This window comes from Danio rerio, chromosome 14 (assembly GCF_052040795.2).
Source record: "Danio rerio strain M-AB ecotype USA chromosome 14, GRCz13ab, whole genome shotgun sequence".
NCBI lineage: Eukaryota > Metazoa > Chordata > Actinopteri > Cypriniformes > Danionidae > Danio > Danio rerio.
In genome coordinates, this window is record NC_141034.1 from 45,631,148 (window position 1) to 45,649,606 (window position 18,459).

The 18,459-nt window shown below is 36.0% G+C and overlaps 2 protein-coding genes across 6 annotated transcripts in view; one reads left to right on the forward strand and one right to left on the reverse strand.

Moving 5' to 3' along the window:
- Positions 1-1,413: 1,413 nt before the first annotated feature.
- Positions 1,414-16,991, forward strand: nox1 (NADPH oxidase 1). 2 transcript variants are annotated; one of them, NM_001102387.2, is given in 13 exon segments: positions 1,414-1,493; positions 1,640-1,735; positions 3,898-4,008; positions 4,106-4,190; positions 6,132-6,283; positions 7,584-7,765; positions 8,275-8,401; positions 9,507-9,599; positions 9,691-9,932; positions 11,900-12,062; positions 12,227-12,373; positions 12,465-12,589; positions 15,509-16,991. In NM_001102387.2, coding segments are annotated over 13 exon segments (1,695 nt in total). In that variant the 5' UTR covers positions 1,414-1,448; the 3' UTR covers positions 15,636-16,991.
- A 10-nt stretch (positions 16,992-17,001) lies between these two features.
- Positions 17,002-18,459, reverse strand: part of cstf2 (cleavage stimulation factor, 3' pre-RNA, subunit 2) — a 31,282-nt gene continuing 29,824 nt past the window's right edge. For 2 of the 4 annotated variants that reach the window (XM_087280273.1, XM_087280272.1), the window contains 3 exons: positions 17,753-17,791; positions 17,314-17,447; positions 17,002-17,215 (listed from right to left, as the gene is read on the reverse strand). In XM_087280273.1, the coding sequence (XP_087136399.1) occupies positions 17,325-17,447; positions 17,753-17,791 (162 nt within the window). In that variant the 3' untranslated portion in view covers positions 17,002-17,215; positions 17,314-17,324. 4 annotated transcript variants of the gene reach the window in all.

The following is an 18,459-nucleotide window of genomic DNA, read 5'->3' on the forward strand; positions in this document are numbered from 1 at the left end:
ACTTTCAGGGAGCATTTACACGCCGGAAATACTGAAAAACAATTAAATAAAGAAATAATAAGAAATGATACAACATGCATTATTAAAATATTAGCTAATCAATGCAGGTAAATCGGGTTAAACATAATTAATTATCAACTCCTTACTTCTCCAATTAATGATTACATTATTTAAACAATATACATATTACAGTTCATGTTTTCTTTTAAATATGCATTATCAGCTAAATTAGGGGTAATTTGCACACACTAGAACAAACATTTTCTCCTTTATGACTCATAAATTGGACATTTATATTTAGCACTTCACAATTAAGAAAATACTGAATTATAATATTTTGTTTGTATAATAAACGAGCCAGGCCGAGGGAAGGAATTGGGCCTATTATTTCAACATATTCCTATCCTCATACAGACATGACACAACCATGGGACACACACTACGACTACTCTACTAGTCCTGCTTTGCTAATCCTGTTGCTCTAGTCCTGGTACACTTCACAGTTAAGAAAATGCTGAATTATAATATTTTTGTTTGTACAATAAGTGAGCCAGGGGAATAATTGGCCCTATTATTTCTATATAGGCTAGCCTATATATAAAATGTTGTAGTAATATCGGCCACTATAATAGAGGACAAAATCTATAAATAAATAAATAAATACGCAAATAAAGAAAGAAATTAGTAAATAAATTCATAAATCTGCAAAAATAAATCAATCAATAAATAAATTTGCAAATATATAAATAAATGAGAAAATAAATCCATGAATTTCTGCATAAATAAAACAATAAATAAATAAATACGCAGATATAAATAAAACAATAAATATATAAAACAATAAATAAATATTCAAATATAGGCTATAAATAAATGAATAAATAAATTCATACATTTCTGCATATATAAATAAATAAATAAATTGCATATTTATTTGTTTTATTTATTTATTTGTTTGAGTATTTATTTATTAATTTATTGTTTTTACCGGTTTGCTATCTATCTATCTATCTATCTATCTATCTATCTATCTATCTATCTATCTATCTATCTATCTATCTATCTATCTATCTATCTATCTATCTATCTATCTATCTGTTACTGTGCAAACGGCTAAATATCATTGCAGCAGGCAAGATTGAATTTTTGTTTTGTTAAAATTAGCTGACATTATATAACAGCATAAACAGCCAGGCCCATCGATCATGTAATTACAGTTTCCGTCACACATTCCGCGACGCGCTTCAGACATTAAAGCAAACGCCTTCACATCAAACTCCTTCCTCTCGGGAATTTCTGCAGACATGCCACATGAACTTTATATTTTCACTGCCCGTTTCCTGATCTGAGCAGTGGGAGGAGTCGTGAACAGGACAGGTGAGTAATAAATATAGCGTTCATCCGAGAGCAGTCCTCATTCATTTCTGCTGCAGCTTCACTGAGTACAGATGGGCAACTGGATCATCAATCACGGCCTCAGCGCCTTCATCGTGGTAAGAGCGTTTATTTACCTCATTATAGCATTCAGTTCCAAATATACTTCTTACTGTAAATTTACTTCTTTATTTAGTTACAAATGTACTTCTATAAACCGTTATAATCGAATTGGTCTTATGTTGATTTGTCTGTGTGTTTGTAGGTGGTGTGGATGGCAATAAACATCGCTTTGTTTGTCCACTTCTACTTGTTTTATGACCAAGGAGAGCGGTTTGAGTACACTCGAGAACTTTTAGGGGTAAGTGATGAGGACTTACTGAGGAATACAAAGTATTTTTAAGTGGGCTAATCAAGAGTGCAGCTTTATATATTGTACATTAGAATGGGTTATAATTACCACGATATTTAGAAGACGTTAACTAAAGGGTCATTCAGTGTAACAAAATTTAACATACACTCAGGAAATTACACTTGCTGTTTATTTTAAAATGAGCTGAAGCTACATTGTTGAGTTTTTGGCTCAGTGTTCAATCCATATCAATTTGTAAGCACTAATAAGCTAACTTAATTCCTTCATGTTGTCCCAACACAAATTGATCATGTGGAACCCAGCACACAACAACAACAAAAAAAAAACTCTTGTCAGGGATATTTAGACCAATATCAATTAGTTGCATATACTGAAAGACTTATATTTGATGAAATATAAATACTGAATATCCTGATTGTAGCATTCAAATATTAGATATGTCATTTTAAATCTTTTTGTTAGTATTTTACTCGTTTAAAATGCAATTTAATGTTTTATATATTTTAATAGAGGTCAGAAAAAGCACATTATTTAATTTTTACAGAAATATGCTGAGTGTCATAAAGGAATTCAACTACTTTAACCCACAGCCATTGTAACTACCTGGCCGACCTTTTATCCATAGGCTATCATTATTATTTTAATTGCTTATTACTATTCAGAGTTGTGTCAGTATATTATTCAGTGCAATGGTGGGCCAAAATAAATATTTTCAAGGAGTGCACCTTAATGAAATATGGACTGTATATTCATTATAATAAAGAAGTTGTTAAGCATTTATATTCATTATCATAACAAGTAGTCGCCGAAGAAATTTAGAATATGCAGAATAATACATTTAAATTATTGAACAAAAATTATAGATTTTTTTGTATCTCCTCCATGATTTTGGTTTGGTCTTCTCACAAATTAATTGCTGTATGCTCATTTTTGCACCATGACCGTAACATATTTTGTAAGAAAATTTATAAAATAAACCAGACTTGCGTAAATATTTAATTGTGTTGCATTGTCACTACTCGGCTCACTTCACACTCATAAACACACTGGATCACAGGAATTATCAAAACACATAGATTTATTTGCAAAGCACTCACTGGAGACACTGGCCCATAGACGTACAGAAATCCAGGATTGTAGACAATGTGATACCAGACGCTGCATGGACAGACCCGGACATGCATCTCGTATGCAAAAATTTAAAAGCGAGATCATTTAAAAATCTGTGAGGGTGCATTCATTTATCCTGGACACTGACATTAAATTATCATAAACATTACTTAAGAGGTCAAGGTCAATTTACACTGAAAAAAGCCTCATTGGATCAAATTAAAAAATATGTCTTTCAACTTTTTACACCAAAAGTTTTTTCAATTTAATTATCAATGAAAACTGTAATGAATTAAGTGGAAACTTATTCATGTAGTTGTAACAAGCTGAAGTAATGAGTTTGAGTTTTCACTCTACAGTATATTTAGCACATTTAACTCCAATGTGCTTTACAGCAGCAACATTTTAAAATAAACCTTGAAGAAAATGTCATGCAAAATTTAAAACAACAACAACAATAATAATAATAATAACAACAATAGGCTAAAGAAAATAAGTAGTTTTTTTGGTAAGTTTATGTCTTACTAAAGTCTACTTTGGTAAAGTAACTTACATTTAATGTGCTTTCTAAGTATACGAAATGAACCAAGTGAACAAAATTTGATCAGGTGATAAAATAAGACGTCTCTCCTTTGACCTTTAATCAAAAGAGAAAGTATTTGATTTAGTTTTATGATATCCACTCTATAAAAATATTCAGAAATGAGTTTTTCCCCATTTAATTAATGCTTTTGAATTGCACTATAAGACTTGCATCTTTCTCCCAACAACTTTTAACCTTGAAAAGTTTGAAAAAGTGACTTTTATTAACATTTTTAATAGTTTAAGGTGATATACTGTCTGGGTTGGTGTTGTATATCACTGTACAAATACCTTATAACAAGCTGCCCGTACATTTTCTCTTATTTTTCATACTTATTTCTCTATATATCATTTATTATACATTTTATTAAACCAAAATGTCTATAAAGTCACTTTGATAAACGGTAGAGTTGAATTTCCAACATCAAAAGTTAATGCAATATTGCTTTTATTTCCAGTCTGCGTTGGCGTGGGCCAGAGCTCCAGCCGCCGTCCTCAACTTTAACTGCATGCTGATTCTCCTGCCCGTCTGCCGTAACCTGCTGTCTCTGCTGCGCGGCTCTTTCGTGGTGAGCTGCTGCTGCTGCTGTTACAGACTTAACTTTTCAGTTTACAACAAAATGTGAGACCCTCTAAGTCTGTCTGCCCTTATGTCCACCGTTTTAGTGCTGTGGACGAACAGTGAGGAAACAGCTGGACAAAAATCTGACTTTCCACAAGCTGGTGGCCTACATGATTGCTCTAATGACAGGTAAACAGCAAGTTTATCGAAATGGTAACAGGAAGTTGTTGTGCATAATAAACTAGGGTTAGGCTTTTAAACTGAATCATGCAGTCTGTGTTTACAGGAATAGACATTCACACCCCTGCTTTTTTCATGATGCAATAGGATAATCAGTTTAACTTTGTAAATAACACGGTTATCACACGTTAACCCACACTGCATGTAGCTAATCATTTAGGCCAAATCTGATTAAACATTAACCAAGTGAAATATATTTGACAAGATTTAATATCAGTTTCATCTGACAGGACTGCTGTAATAATACTAGAATGGTCTAATAAGGCCACATAGACATATAGAAGTCATAATGTGAATATTAATTTTCATTACTAAAATATAGTATAGTGATATATTAATAATATAGATAATCAATTGTTCTATAATTCAAGAATTGAAGGTACATTTCAGGCATTTTCCATTCATTTTACTTAATCTGGAATGATATGCAACAATGTTCAGTAAACTGACTACATTATTAATGAAAAATAATGCAAAATAAGGGTGACAAAGTAACTCAGTGGTTAGCACTGTCGCCTCACATCAAGAAAGTCACTGGTTCGAGTCCCGGCTGGGCCAGTTGAGAAGGGTATAAACGGAGGTCGGAGCCAGCTCCAAGTGCGTGGGCCTTGGAGCTCCAAGTGGGCTGCGCAAACCTTATTTAGTCGTATTTAGAGTTCAATATTGTGCTTTATGAATGTGTACACCTAACCCTAAACCCAACCTCACAGTAACCTGTTGTGTTTTATGAACGTCTACACCTAAACCCAACCTCACAGTAAACTGATAAACCCAACCTACTTGTGGTTTAAGTCCCTCCCACTTGGAGGTCACCCAACCTACTTGCGGTGTAATCCCTCCCACTTGCAGGTCTCTGGGCTGCAGCGATACCTACTTGGGCCAGTTGGAATTTCTGAGAAGTGTACTGTTGTTTCCCAGTGATGGGTTGTGGCTGGAGGGGCATCTGCTCTGTAAAACATTTGCTGGATAATTTGTCGGTTCATTCCGCTGTGGCGACCCCTGATGAATAAAGGGACTAAGCCAAAGGAAAGTTAATGAATTACTTAATTATTTCATGATTATTACAGCTGAATGTAGGATTCAGAAGATAAACACAGTCAAAAATCTGTGTAGTGGGAGTCTTGAAGATTTTCAAGGCAAAATGTTCCTTAATACACATACAAGCATTATTTTTAGACATGAATTGATAGAATTTGTGTTATTAGTTCTAAACTTTTTCGCTTAGGTTTTTGTTTTGAAATATAATAGAAGGTTTATTTTGGAGAAGCACAATGTACCGCAATTGTAGAATCCCCCATACGAATCCTGAGTCCCTGTATTAACTGAGTATCTGCACTGTAAAATGCCAACTCACCAGTTTTTACAATTTTAACTGCATTAAACATAAAACTATTAGGTTTTTTTCCAAAAAAAGATCAAGAATTGTGTTGTTTCAACTCATTTTAAATAAGTAGTTTGAACAAACAGCAAATGTCATATTTTTGAGTGAGGTTGGAAGCTGTGCAAAGACAATATTGAATGTCTTCAAATGTCTATGAATGTCAGAGCAATTACATAACCACAATTATGCACTGAGGATTGTTGTAAACACTTTCATAATCTTTTTTTTTTCCAGCTGATGAACCATTAACAACTTTTAGAAACAATCAGAATCAGTCCTGCTGTATAGAACACATGCATTTAAAGCAGCATCAACCCTCAAGTATTCATCGTTAATGATGTAAACAGGCATTAAACCTTAAAACATTTATTTTGAAATTATTGAATTTATTTGCGAGTAAACGCTTGCACTAAACCAACTTTACAATTGTTTTTACAGCTATTTCATGTTGTATTTTTTGCTGGTATTGTGTCTAATGTTGACCTTGTAATATCCTTTCTTTAACACAGCGGTTCACACTATTGCTCACTTGTTTAATGCGGAGCGCTACAGCAACAGTTTAGAGGGTGAAGACGGAGATCTCGCTTTTGAGCTGTCCCTGCTCCAAGACTCCAGTGAATTAAACACCACTTACCTTAATCCCTTTCCCTCCAATTCTACGGTGAGTTTTAAAAAGTTTAAACCAGTCCTGTCAGAGCAAATAATTATATATATATATATATATTATATTGATATATAATATAGTATGTATAGTTTATTAATATTATCTAACAACCTCTTGTATTCCTGTGTTTGGTTATTACGTGTATTTTTTATGCACATTGTTATATGCCAATGGTTTGTCTTTTTTTTTTTTCACATAATTTCAAAATAAAATAATACAAATCTGATGGAAAAAAATAATATAATAAGTGATTGCTTTATAAATTGTATTAAGTACAGTGATGCTGATGCGAGAATAGTTTGATGCATATTTTAACATCACAAAAGATGCTAAGATTTAAGATGCTCTCTATCTATTTAAAATCAGAGTAAACTTAGTTTGACGTGCACTTTGACCCATTTATTGCCATTCGAAAGTTTGGGGTCATTTAGTTTTATTTAGATTTTATTTAGATTACATTAATAGTGACACTAAATAATCATTTTAGAGAGCCTTACATGTTATTAACAGCAATGTATGCTCATACACAGGGCTTGACATTAACTTTTTTGATCACCAGCCACTGTGGCTAGTAGATTTCCAACATTACTAGCCACTTGCCTTTTTCACTAGCCACAATTTTGTTAATCTCATACTAAAGAAATGTTATTGTAAAGGATGATAATTAAACTATATTAACAAAAATAACTGTGAGCAAAAGAAAGCAGGTAAAAACATACCTCGAGTGATAATGAAAGGATGATCACGTGTCTGAGAATAATTAAATCGAAAGCATTGACTGCTGCTGTTGCTTACAAATATATATTAAAAAAAATATATATATATATATAAATATATCGCAAGTGAACGGAAAAAAGCGCAAGTAAACAGGAGCGCGCGCTTTTAACAGGTGATGTGATGTGGCGAGTAATCATCCTCTCATACGGTATTCACCTGCTTTGTCTCGCGCGAACAGTTATTGTTTTCAGTCGTGCTGTTACTCGATTCAAAGATCACATTTGCACGCATATTGGGCCATCCTTATTGTCAAACCCTGATTTAAGAAAACATTCTACCCGCATTTGGCGGGTGTTAATGTAAAGCCCTGCTTATACATATATTAATAATTATAAATATTTTACTCAATGAGTTTGGCAATCACAGCACTTTATTATATTTAAAATATTTCCCATCTGCAGTTTTAATATTGCTACTATATTAAAAAAATATATATCTTACCTCAAACTTTTGAACACGCTTCATGGATCTTCTGTATTGTGATATGCCTGCTTTAATTGTGTCTGTACTTGTATTCCAGACTCCAATGATTTTCGTATTCACCAGTATTGCGGGTCTCACAGGAGTCGTCATAACTCTCGCCCTCATCCTCATGATCACTTCCTCAATGGAAGTCATTCGCAGAAGCTATTTTGAGGTTTTCTGGTACACGCATCACCTCTTCATCGTCTTCTTTGCTGGTTTAGTTTTCCACGGCGCAGGGTAAGACCTATCAATTAGCTGAGCCTAATTATTCAACTAATTCACAGTAGATACATTTACATTTAGCAGACGCTTTCGTCCAAAGTGACTTACAATTGAGGAGGCATTCAGTAATTCAACAAGAAGCAATACACGGAGGAAATGCTAATTATACTAAGGAACTGTCAGTGCTCAGAGAATTAAGAGCTAGAGTAAGAAGGGGGAGTGTTTATTTTAATAGAAAGAGAGAAACGTGTTCTTACAGGTGGTTTATCAAGCCCACTCACATGTGGAATAAATGCAGTGTTTTTTTTTTTGTTTAAAGAGATATGGATTGATTGTAAGAATGTGTCTAGTAGTGCAAATCTGCAAAACTGAAGCAAGTGTCAGTTGAAGTGTCAGAGAGGAGAAAGAGTGTGTTATCTACAGGTGGTTTGTCAGTCCCACTCACCTGTGTGAGGGACTCTCGGAATTGCATCAAGTTTTGTGATTATAAAGTGTAATAAATATTGTGGCTATTTGGTTTCCAGGCGTGTTGTCCGAGGACAGGTCACGACGGATCCGCCTCACAATAATTCCTTCTGCGAAGATCAGCCGGATAACTGGGGGAAGATTCCTGAATGTCCAATTCCACAGTTTGCAGGAGGGTCTCCTCAGGTAAGCGTTGGTGAATGCGGTTGTGAGAGACATTTCTTTTTTTCAGTTATTATGTCAGGACTGAATAGGTTTGATAATCAGATTATAATTAGGTTTATGTCTGATAATTATTGTTTATTATTCATGTTTGAGTGTTTGCTTTAATGTTTTGATTTTGTGAATGAAGACTTTTACTCTATTAATGCAAATCTGGATTTAAGACAGCTAAGGGAGTAGGTGGGGTTAGTAAGGGGAGAGGAAACTATTTTCAGACTGTGGCTACATCTGAAACTGCCTACTACTCAGTAGGTACTGCATTTGAATGTAAACATACTACTCGGCTGTTAGAAAAGTACGTTCTATACAGTATGAATGTGAGAAGTATGAGTGGAATTTGGACGTACTACATTCGGCATTTTGTCATGGTCACTTGAATTGCCTGCGTCAGTTGCGTCGCTTTAGTCCCACTCATGAATTCTCTCATGGGGCATCATGAGATAGCATAGCATGCATGGGATGCGCACGTCAGTATCTCGCCGGTAGTAGTAGGTCATTCGGGCACTTCTCTCATACTGATTTTCGAATTCTATAAATTCGGACATACTACTCTGCTCGCATATTGGTTATAGCGTACTTTATAGTATGTAAGTATGCGGTTTTCGTCGCAGCTTGTGAGTTGGTATCCAGTGACTGGTGCTACTGATTAGCATTGAAGCTGTGTCACAGATTTGATGGATCACGATGTGATGAAAATAAACAACAAAAAGGTTTTAACAGACTCGCGCATCTCACAGGCTTGAGTTCTGTATCGACGTCACGTCGACATGGCTAAAGTCGCGTTACAGCTGCGGTTCCTTTGAATCACTGAGTCGACTCTTTTATGGATGAATCAATCGTTTTAAACACGGTGCACTTTCAGATTTAAGCCTTAGCTGGATATTTCCCTTCACTTACAGCTGTTACACACTACATGTAAGGTCATTTTCAAAAACCCATAATAGGGGCTCTTTATTCATTAGTAAATGTTGAACTAAGATCAATAAATGCTGTACAGGTATGGTTTCAATTTAAGTATTTCAACATTAGCTAAATGGAACTGTATTGTAATGTGATTTCTCTGTCACAGACCTGGATGTACGTTATTGGACCGATGATCATTTACATTTGTGAACGGCTGCTTCGTTTCATTCGCTACATGCAGCCTGTCACTTACAGGAAGGTGTGTTTTCATGGACGTTTTGTCAAAATGGTCTTCTTCATTAGTCACGATTGCTCTGAAATGTCCAACGGTATTCATTCTGTTATGCTAGATTGTGATCCGCCCGTCTAAAGTGCTGGAGCTGCAGCTGGTGAAGCCTGGATTCAGCATGGATGTGGGCCAGTATGTGTTCCTCAACTGTCCAGCCATCTCTCAGCTGGAGTGGCATCCGTTCACCTTGACTTCAGCCCCGGAAGAGGACTTCTTCAGTGTGCACATCCGCTCTGTTGGAGACTGGACTGAAAAGCTCCTTAAGATGGTCGAAAACCTACCAGAAGGTGGACAAGGACCCAAGTATGTACTTTTGTGGATTTTTACTATTACATAGAGCTATGGTTTTCAGGGTTGGCAGGTTTTCGTTTTCTCTTGCACCTTACAAAAGTGTAATCTTCCTAGTAGGGTTTTTAATCATTGGTAGAATTTACATTAAGTAGAGAAAAATATTTTGGTGCAACCATATAAACATTTCTAATGCAATATGTCAATCCTTTAACATGTAGTATAATAATAATAATATTGTTTGTTGTTAAAGTGGCCACATTCTATAGAGAAATCTGTGAATTTGGTAACCGTGACTTAGTGGGTTTTCAGATAACCAGATGAGCAACTGTTTTTATATTAGTGTGAACAACAATTTATTAATGTCAAGAATATTTCTGTCCATGACTGTTTTCATGTTATAAATGCCAATAGCAAATCGCATTTATGTCAAGATTTGGTCAGTTATCTGTATGTGCGGCCATACTAGCTACACTTCAATGTAAACTGCAAGTTAATATAGTAATATACACTTACCGGCCACTTTATTAGGTGCAACTGCATTTTAACACAATTTTCTGATCAGCCAATCACATGACAGCAACTGAATGCATTTAGGCATGTAGACATGGTCAAGACGATCTGCTGCAGTTTAAACCAAGCATCAGAATGGGGAGGAAAGATGATTTAAGTGACTTTGAACGTGGCTTGGTTATTAGTGCCAGATAGGCTGCTCTGAGTATTTCAGAAACTGCTGATCTACTGGTATTTTCATGCACAACCATATCTACGGTTAACAGAGAATGGTCAGAAAAGAGAAAATATCCAGTGAGCGGATTTTCTGTGGGCGCAAATGCCTTGTTGATGCCAGAGGTCAGTGGAGAATGGCCAGACTGGTTCCAGATTATATAAAGGCAACAGTAACTCAGATAACGGCTCGTTACAACTGAGGTATCACGAAGAGCATCTTTAAACACAACATGTTGAACCTTGAGGTGGATGGGCAACAGCAGCAGAAGACCACACAGGGTGCCGCTCCTGTCAGCTAAGAACAGGAAACTGAGGCTATAATTCACACAGGCTCACCTACAGTGGACAATAGAAGATTGGAAAAAAGTTGCCTGGTCTGATGAGTCTCGATTTCTGCTGCAACATTCAGATGGTAGGATCAGAGTTTGGCATCAACAGCAAGAAAGCATGGATCTATCCTGCCTTGTATCAACGGTTCAGGCTGGTGGTGGTGTAATCGTGTGGGGGATACTTTCTTGGCACACTTTGGGTCCATTAGTACCAATTGAGCATTGTGTCAACACCACAGCCTACCTAAGTATTGTTGCTGACCATGTCCATGCCTTTATGACCACAGTGTACACATCTTCAGATGGCTATTTCCAGTAGGATAATGTGCAATGTCAAAGCGCAAATTATCTAAGACTGGTTTCTTGAACAGGACAATGAGTTGACTTTACTCAAATGGCCTCCACAGTCACCAGATCTCATTTCAATAGAGCACCTTTTGGATGTGGTGGAATGGGAGATTCGCATCATGAATATGTAGCCGACAAACCTGCAGCAACTGCGTGATGCTATCATGTCAATATTGAGCAAAATCTTTGAGGAATATTTCCAGCACCTTGTTGAATCTATGTCATGAAGGATTAAGGCAGTTCTGAAATGGGGTCGAAATGTGGTTCATTTTGGAAATTATTGGGAACTGGTAACCATTGACCTGCATAGTATTTGTTTTTCCTACTATGTAAATCAATAGATACCGATTTCAAACATTCTTCAAAATATCTTCTTTCATGTTCAACAGAATAAACAAACCTATTAAGGTTTGGAACCACTTTTATGTGAGCTGGGTGAAGATTTTAGCATAATATTTCACTTGCTTGACAAAAAATAAGAGCAAACATGGATGTTTTAAGCTTAACCATGTGTTATTTTACATAGGAAGACTGATATAATGATTATTAATAAGTTGGGGTCTCATTTTTTATCAGGATGGGTGTGGACGGCCCTTTTGGAACAGCGAGTGAGGATGTTTTTCATTATGAGGTCAGCATGCTGGTGGGAGCGGGGATTGGAGTGACCCCATTTGCCTCCATTCTGAAATCCATCTGGTACAAGTTTAAGGACTCAGACCCCAAACTACGAACAAAGAGGGTAAGAATGAATGAGATGAAAATAAGGAAGCAGCGTGCAAAGGTCAAAAATAATCAATCCTTTTGCTGCAGTGTTATCACAAATGTTGCTTTCATGTTCTCGATAACGAAGATCGGCATTCTTTAAAACTGACTTTCCTTTTCATTTCTGACTTCTGTGTTTAGATTTACTTCTACTGGCTGTGTAGGGAAACACACGCCTTTGAGTGGTTTGCAGATCTGCTGCAAGTGCTTGAAAGAGAAATGGAGGAACGAGGAATGAGGGATTTCCTCACGTATAAACTCTACCTCACCGGATGGGACCAGAGTCATGTATGTGCAATAAACCCATTTGAAAAGCAAGCTGAAATGTGAGTAATGTGTGTGCGCGTGTGTCATGGGATATCTAATCTTGCATTTACAGGCAGACCATGCAATGGTGCACTTTGATAAAGATACTGATATCATCACCGGTCTAAAACAGAAGACTCATTATGGCCGGCCGAACTGGGATAAAGAATTTGAACAAGTTCGTCAAGAAAACCCATCGTAAGTTTTTGTTAATTCTTCACAATGTTGTTTCTTCTTTTCTTCCACCTGGTATTAACATGATTTTTCAGTGATCTGCTCACAAGCGGTCAGCCAATGTGTATTAATGATTCCACCAGGTATTAAAGGGATAGATTACCCAAATAATGATTTACTTAAACTCGTAAGATTTTTGTTCAACCTTGTAATCCAAACAAAGATACTTTAGATGAAACCAGAGAGCTCTCCATAGACAGCATGAGTCTTTAAACATTCAAACTCAAGGAAAGAAACCAAGAAATTTCCTCAAAACAGTTTCATCAGTGATTCAATAGTATTTTTATGTAGCTACGACAAGAATCCGCTTGTGCCCTGCTGACATTTTGACCCTAGGGCATACTCATAGATCTATGCTATCCGAACCGTACCCAGGCCCGTTTCCCGGATCGTTTGAGAAGTGTGAGTGTTCTGAATCAGGCTCAGGCACAGTTCACTTGGCCGGCCCTGGCCCGGTTAGAAGAGGTGTGCCAGAGCGCGGTTCGCTTGTAGTGTAAGTGCGCCAGAGATCAAAACTGAAGATGAGGCGTGACTTTACGGGATTGTTTGATATGAATTTATTACTCATTCTTACTGTTCAATGAATGCAAACTGTCGTAGATTATTAAATACGCAAATCCTTCACTGCACGACAGCTGCGCGCCTACAGCAAACCTCCTAATTCCTGCAGCACAAGGACTTTACGATTGTTTATGAGCATCAGAAGTGTTCTGCAAAATATTTGACTGCATTTCACTACATATCAACCCACTTAAACGATATTAAAAAATCTCCACTGTGCTGAGCGAGAGCGCTTACTGAACAGGGCATCATCGATGACGTAAGCGTGCACAGGCCCGGTTCAAGGCAACTGTACATAGTGTGAGTTAGGGCTGGGCGATTTGGCAAAAAAAAAAAAAAGAAATCTAGTTTTTTTTTTATTTTTATAAAGTTGGACCGATTCACGATTTTGATATTTTTTGTGTAACTAGTCAACTGAAAATATTACAACAACATGACTGAAGTAACATTCTCTTTATAAGTAACTTGAAAAACCATCTGGTTAAGGAACATTGTATTTTTAATGGCCATGCCATACATAAATTGGTCAACAAGGCGTAAATAAATGTAAAACAAATTCAGGAGTTGAATATCGTTGCAGATGATTTTAATTATTATATATTATTATTATTATATATATATATATATATATATATATATATATATATATATATATATATATATATATATATATATATATATATGTATGTGTGTGTGTAAATATTGCAATTGCATGAGAACAGAGGTATTTTTTGCAAGTTTTGCTGAGCCTAGGAAAGATTGGCTGTCAGCTCGGCTTTGACTTTGTCTTCTGATGTAATGACAGGTTGTAATGCTGCTGCCTTTTTCTTAAAAAGATACAGTGGAAGTGAAGGACTGAACATGGAAACTGTAAAGCCTAATTTAACCCAATGTATGAAGTTGTGGACGTATAGCCGGAGCAAATACAAGCACCAGATGTGTGTCTAATATAAAATAATATATTTAATCTACTTTTCCACCCCTTTTGAATATCGATCATTTGATGCGCTTTGTACCACTCACTGTAGTATGCTGCCTGATCTGTCTGGTTTTCAACTAGGTCCGCTAAATGACATCATGGGGACGGGTATTTTTGTTTTCACTGCTACAGGCCCTCACCTCTGCTTGTGTTCAAACCAAAAGATCAGCGCGGTTCGAACTAAGATCGGTGCGGTTTTTCATGTCCTTCATACATGTTGAGATTGAGTTTATCGACTTGATGAGGGAATATGTCTTGACAATTCACAAAGACGTGACTCAGACTAACGCATCAAGTAAAATCCTACATGACTTCACGCTTTAACAGACAGTCAAGCAGGTCGCACACCAGAAGCGCCGCGACATGGCGCGCACATGACAGTTTAAAGTATCACACACCAGACGCGCAAATTCGCACGATATTTAACATGAAACTAATCAGATGGCGCTCTATGGTGCGGCTGAAATATAAACTGCATCCTGAATCGTGGCTGGGCGGCACCGGTGTATGTATAGAAATCGGTTTAGAATTCTAAAATCCATGGCGCTGCGTGGCGTGTCGCCAAGCGGCGCCACCTGCTTCATACAGAGAGTGAACCAAAGCGCATTGGTGCCATTATAATGTATCAAATATTAAAAAAAGTTTAAAAATTCGTAATTTCTTGATTTTTTTTTTTTTTTTTTTGTAATTATTTTTTAGGGGTTTTCACCTTTATTGATAGGACAGTGGAGATATAGAGACAGGAAAGTGTGGGGAGCAGAGATAGGGGAAGGATCAGCAAAGGACCTCGAGACTGGAACCGAACTCGGATCGCTGCGAGCACCTCCGTGCTATGCGTCGACGCACTAACCACTAGGCTATTGGCGCCGACTTAATTTCTCGATTTAAGATAAAATTAAATAGTCATCAAAACGTAAATTCAAGTTACTCTTTAAAAAAAAAAAAAAAATCAAAAAAAAAAAAAAAAAAAAAAAATCGCCCACCCCTAGTGGGAGTACATCCTTATTCTTTCACATCACACTAGGATGGACATGTCTATTGGAAACTCAATGGCTCAAGATTGACTTCCAGCCGTGAAAATAACTGTTGCAAATTGGTATTTTTTTATAATACTGTTTTTATGTATTCTCATAAACACACTTGTTTGTAGAGCAAGTAGTTTGACCGTTTATTACTGTTATTTCTAGTCATTTACACTATGACACGCATACAATACACAGTGCTCTTGCAAACACTCATCCTGAACTGATGCTGAAGACAATACACTGGAATAAAATCATTATTTTGGGGTTTCTGTGCCAGTTGTAAAATACTCCAACAGTGTTTATTTTCACAATGCGCAGGTCTGTGGTGGGAACGTTCCTGTGTGGCCCACAAGCCTTAGCGAAGGACTTGGAGAAGAAATGTGTGAAATATTCTGATGTTGATCCCCGAAGAACCAAGTTTTACTTCAACAAAGAGAACTTTTGAGGAAATATTAAGGAAATCTAATTCACTTGAAGAACTTTCACAATACAGACTGTGCTGCAAGATCAACATATGGCATTTTACAACTTTCCACACTATCGTGACGAGAAAAACAGAAGACCTAATTTCCCCTCTTGGAAATTGAGCACGTCACTAGAAGAGACGAATCCCATGTCTGAGGCAAAGGTTCACTTATTGTATTTCTTGTTCATGGTCTGGCTCTCAAAGTTCCTGGTTAGATACGAGTCATCAGGAATCCAGGAAATCAGATGAGTTAAACGTGTAATGTTAATAAACACCTCTTTGTGTAAAGAAGTTCAAAGTTCTAAAATTAGCAGAACAAGAAGTTACTGAAAAAGACACTGATGTTTTGGAAATTTCACCTTTTTCTTGAAAGCAAAACAGGAAATGTCTTTTTAATTGTATCAACAAATGTGGTTGTGTAGCCTTTAAACGAAATGTATCATTAATGTATGCTGTACATAATGTTTTTGTTAATTTATTTCATTTGTTTGTTGTTTTGTCCGTTCATTAATTTTTGTTAATTTCATTTGTTTGTTGTTTCATTTGTTCACTTCAGTTGTTCGTTTTATTTGTTTTTTGTAGGTTTGTTTGTGTTTGTTCATTTTGTTTTGTTCATTTGTTAGTTTCATTTTGTTAGTTTCGTTTTATTTGTGGTTTTATTTTTGCTTTTCTAAAGTTTTAGATATAAAACATGAAGCCAGGAACTAATTATGCATTAACAAAAAAATCCAGTTTGTTTATGGTTTCGTTTGTACATTTTGTCTGGTTTATTCATTTGTTTGGTTGGTTTTCAATTTGTTGTTCCTTTTTTTCATTTTTGTTTGTTCATTTTGTTTGGTTCATTCATTTGATTTGTTAATTTTCTTTTTTTGTTTGTTCATTTTTGTTTGTTAATTTGGTTTGGTTTGATTTGTTTATTTCTTTGTTTGTTCGTTGTTTCATTTGTAAATTTTTTTGTTTGTTCATTTTGTTTGGTTCATTCTTTTGATTTGTTGGTTTCATTTTGTTCACATCGTTTTATTAGTTTGCTTCACTTGTTTTTTGTTTTTCTAAAGTTTTATAAATAAAATATAAAGGCAGGAATACATTTCTGCATTAACAAAAAAGTTTGTTGTTTCATTTGTTTGTTTAGTTCATTTGTTTGCTTTGATTTGTTTTGTTAAATTTTTTTGTTTGTGGTTTTGCTTGTTTGTTTTTCTTTGTTTGGTTCATTCGTTTGATTTGGTTAGTTTTATTTCATTTGTTTGTTTTACTTGTATGTAGTTTGATATTTGTTTTTCTAGTATTTTTAAATAAAATATAAAGGCAGGAATTAATATCTGCATTAACAAAAAATATCCAGTAATTTATTTCAAAGTCCAGTCGTTTATTTGTTCAACCACTATTAGTATACAACTGAAAATGAGAAAATACCACTATAAAACAAAAACAACAAAGAAATTACAGCTGTAGGACTGTGAACAGGGGATGGGCGTCCGATTTAAGCATACAGGCGGGCCTGCAATCACAGAAACACATTTTTCCACATTTGTGCATATGCAAATGAATCGTATCTTGTTCTGTTACAAAAGAAAAGCATGTTCCAGATTGTCACAGAACCTGTAATTAGCATAATGAGCTGTTTCTCTATGGATGCAAGAAAAACAAAAGCGCTCACGTCACACATGTTCAGGGTGCGCCTGCCGTCTTCTGGATCTGCTCCTTCAGGATCAGGATGCTCTGTCTCTGCTCCGCTGGCAGCATGGCGATCTGTTCTGGGGTCAGCTGAAGGACCTGCATGATCAAGGCAGCCTGGGAGCGTGCAAACAGCATTCAGATTAGCATCCAAAAGATGAGCACAGTGTTACATAACACAGCTCGTCAACATTTACATCAGCACGTCTACTAGTGAATCTGGAAAATCTGGTTAGTCAAACACTTAAAGAGATACATATCTAAGATGCTTTCCACAGCGCATAATGATAACCTTTTTAGGAAGCTGTTTAGGAATTTCATGCAGCGGTGAATAGCTGTCATCAGTTCTTTCTTTGAAAGTGTAAAGAACGTTCTGTAATTGACAAGTGCAGAACAGAAAAGACAAAGACAAAAATACACACCTTCTCATGATCTTGTGATGACACGTCTGATCCAGGACCCTGTTACAAACAAAAATGAGATTTTTACATGTTTAGATGATGAAAAATTAATTACATTTCATAAAAACATTTGAGCTGCAAAGTGTTTAAAATTATATTGTTTCAGTGTGAAATTGGTGACGTCTTTCAATTGTTTATCACATGTTTGCAGTACATCGTTCACATGAACACTGAAGAAAATGAGTATTGAACACGTTACCGTTTTTCTCAGAAAACATATTTGTAAAGACGCTGTTGACTTGAATTTTTTACCAGATGTTGGAAACAACCAAAGAAACTCATGTATGGAAAGAAAACAAATCTAATTAGTTCACAAATAAAGTTATGTGTAGTGAAATTGAAAATGTACTGAACACATGAAGAAAGGGAGGTGTGGAAAGGCAGTGAAAGCCTAGACAGCAGCTGAAATCTCTCAGTATTTCTTCAGCAACCATCTGCCCTTCCTCATTGTAAATTAATATTAGCAGCTTCAGTCCAACATCTACATTAGCAGGAGGATGAAGATGAAACCAGGGTGGACATTTCAGCAAGACAATGACTCAAAACACAGCCAAGGAATCTCTCAAATGCTTTGAGAGAAACAAAATCAAGCTGTAGAATGGCCCAGCCAATCACCTGACCTGAATCCAGTGGAAAATACAAATTAAAGCTCAGATTTGATAGACGAG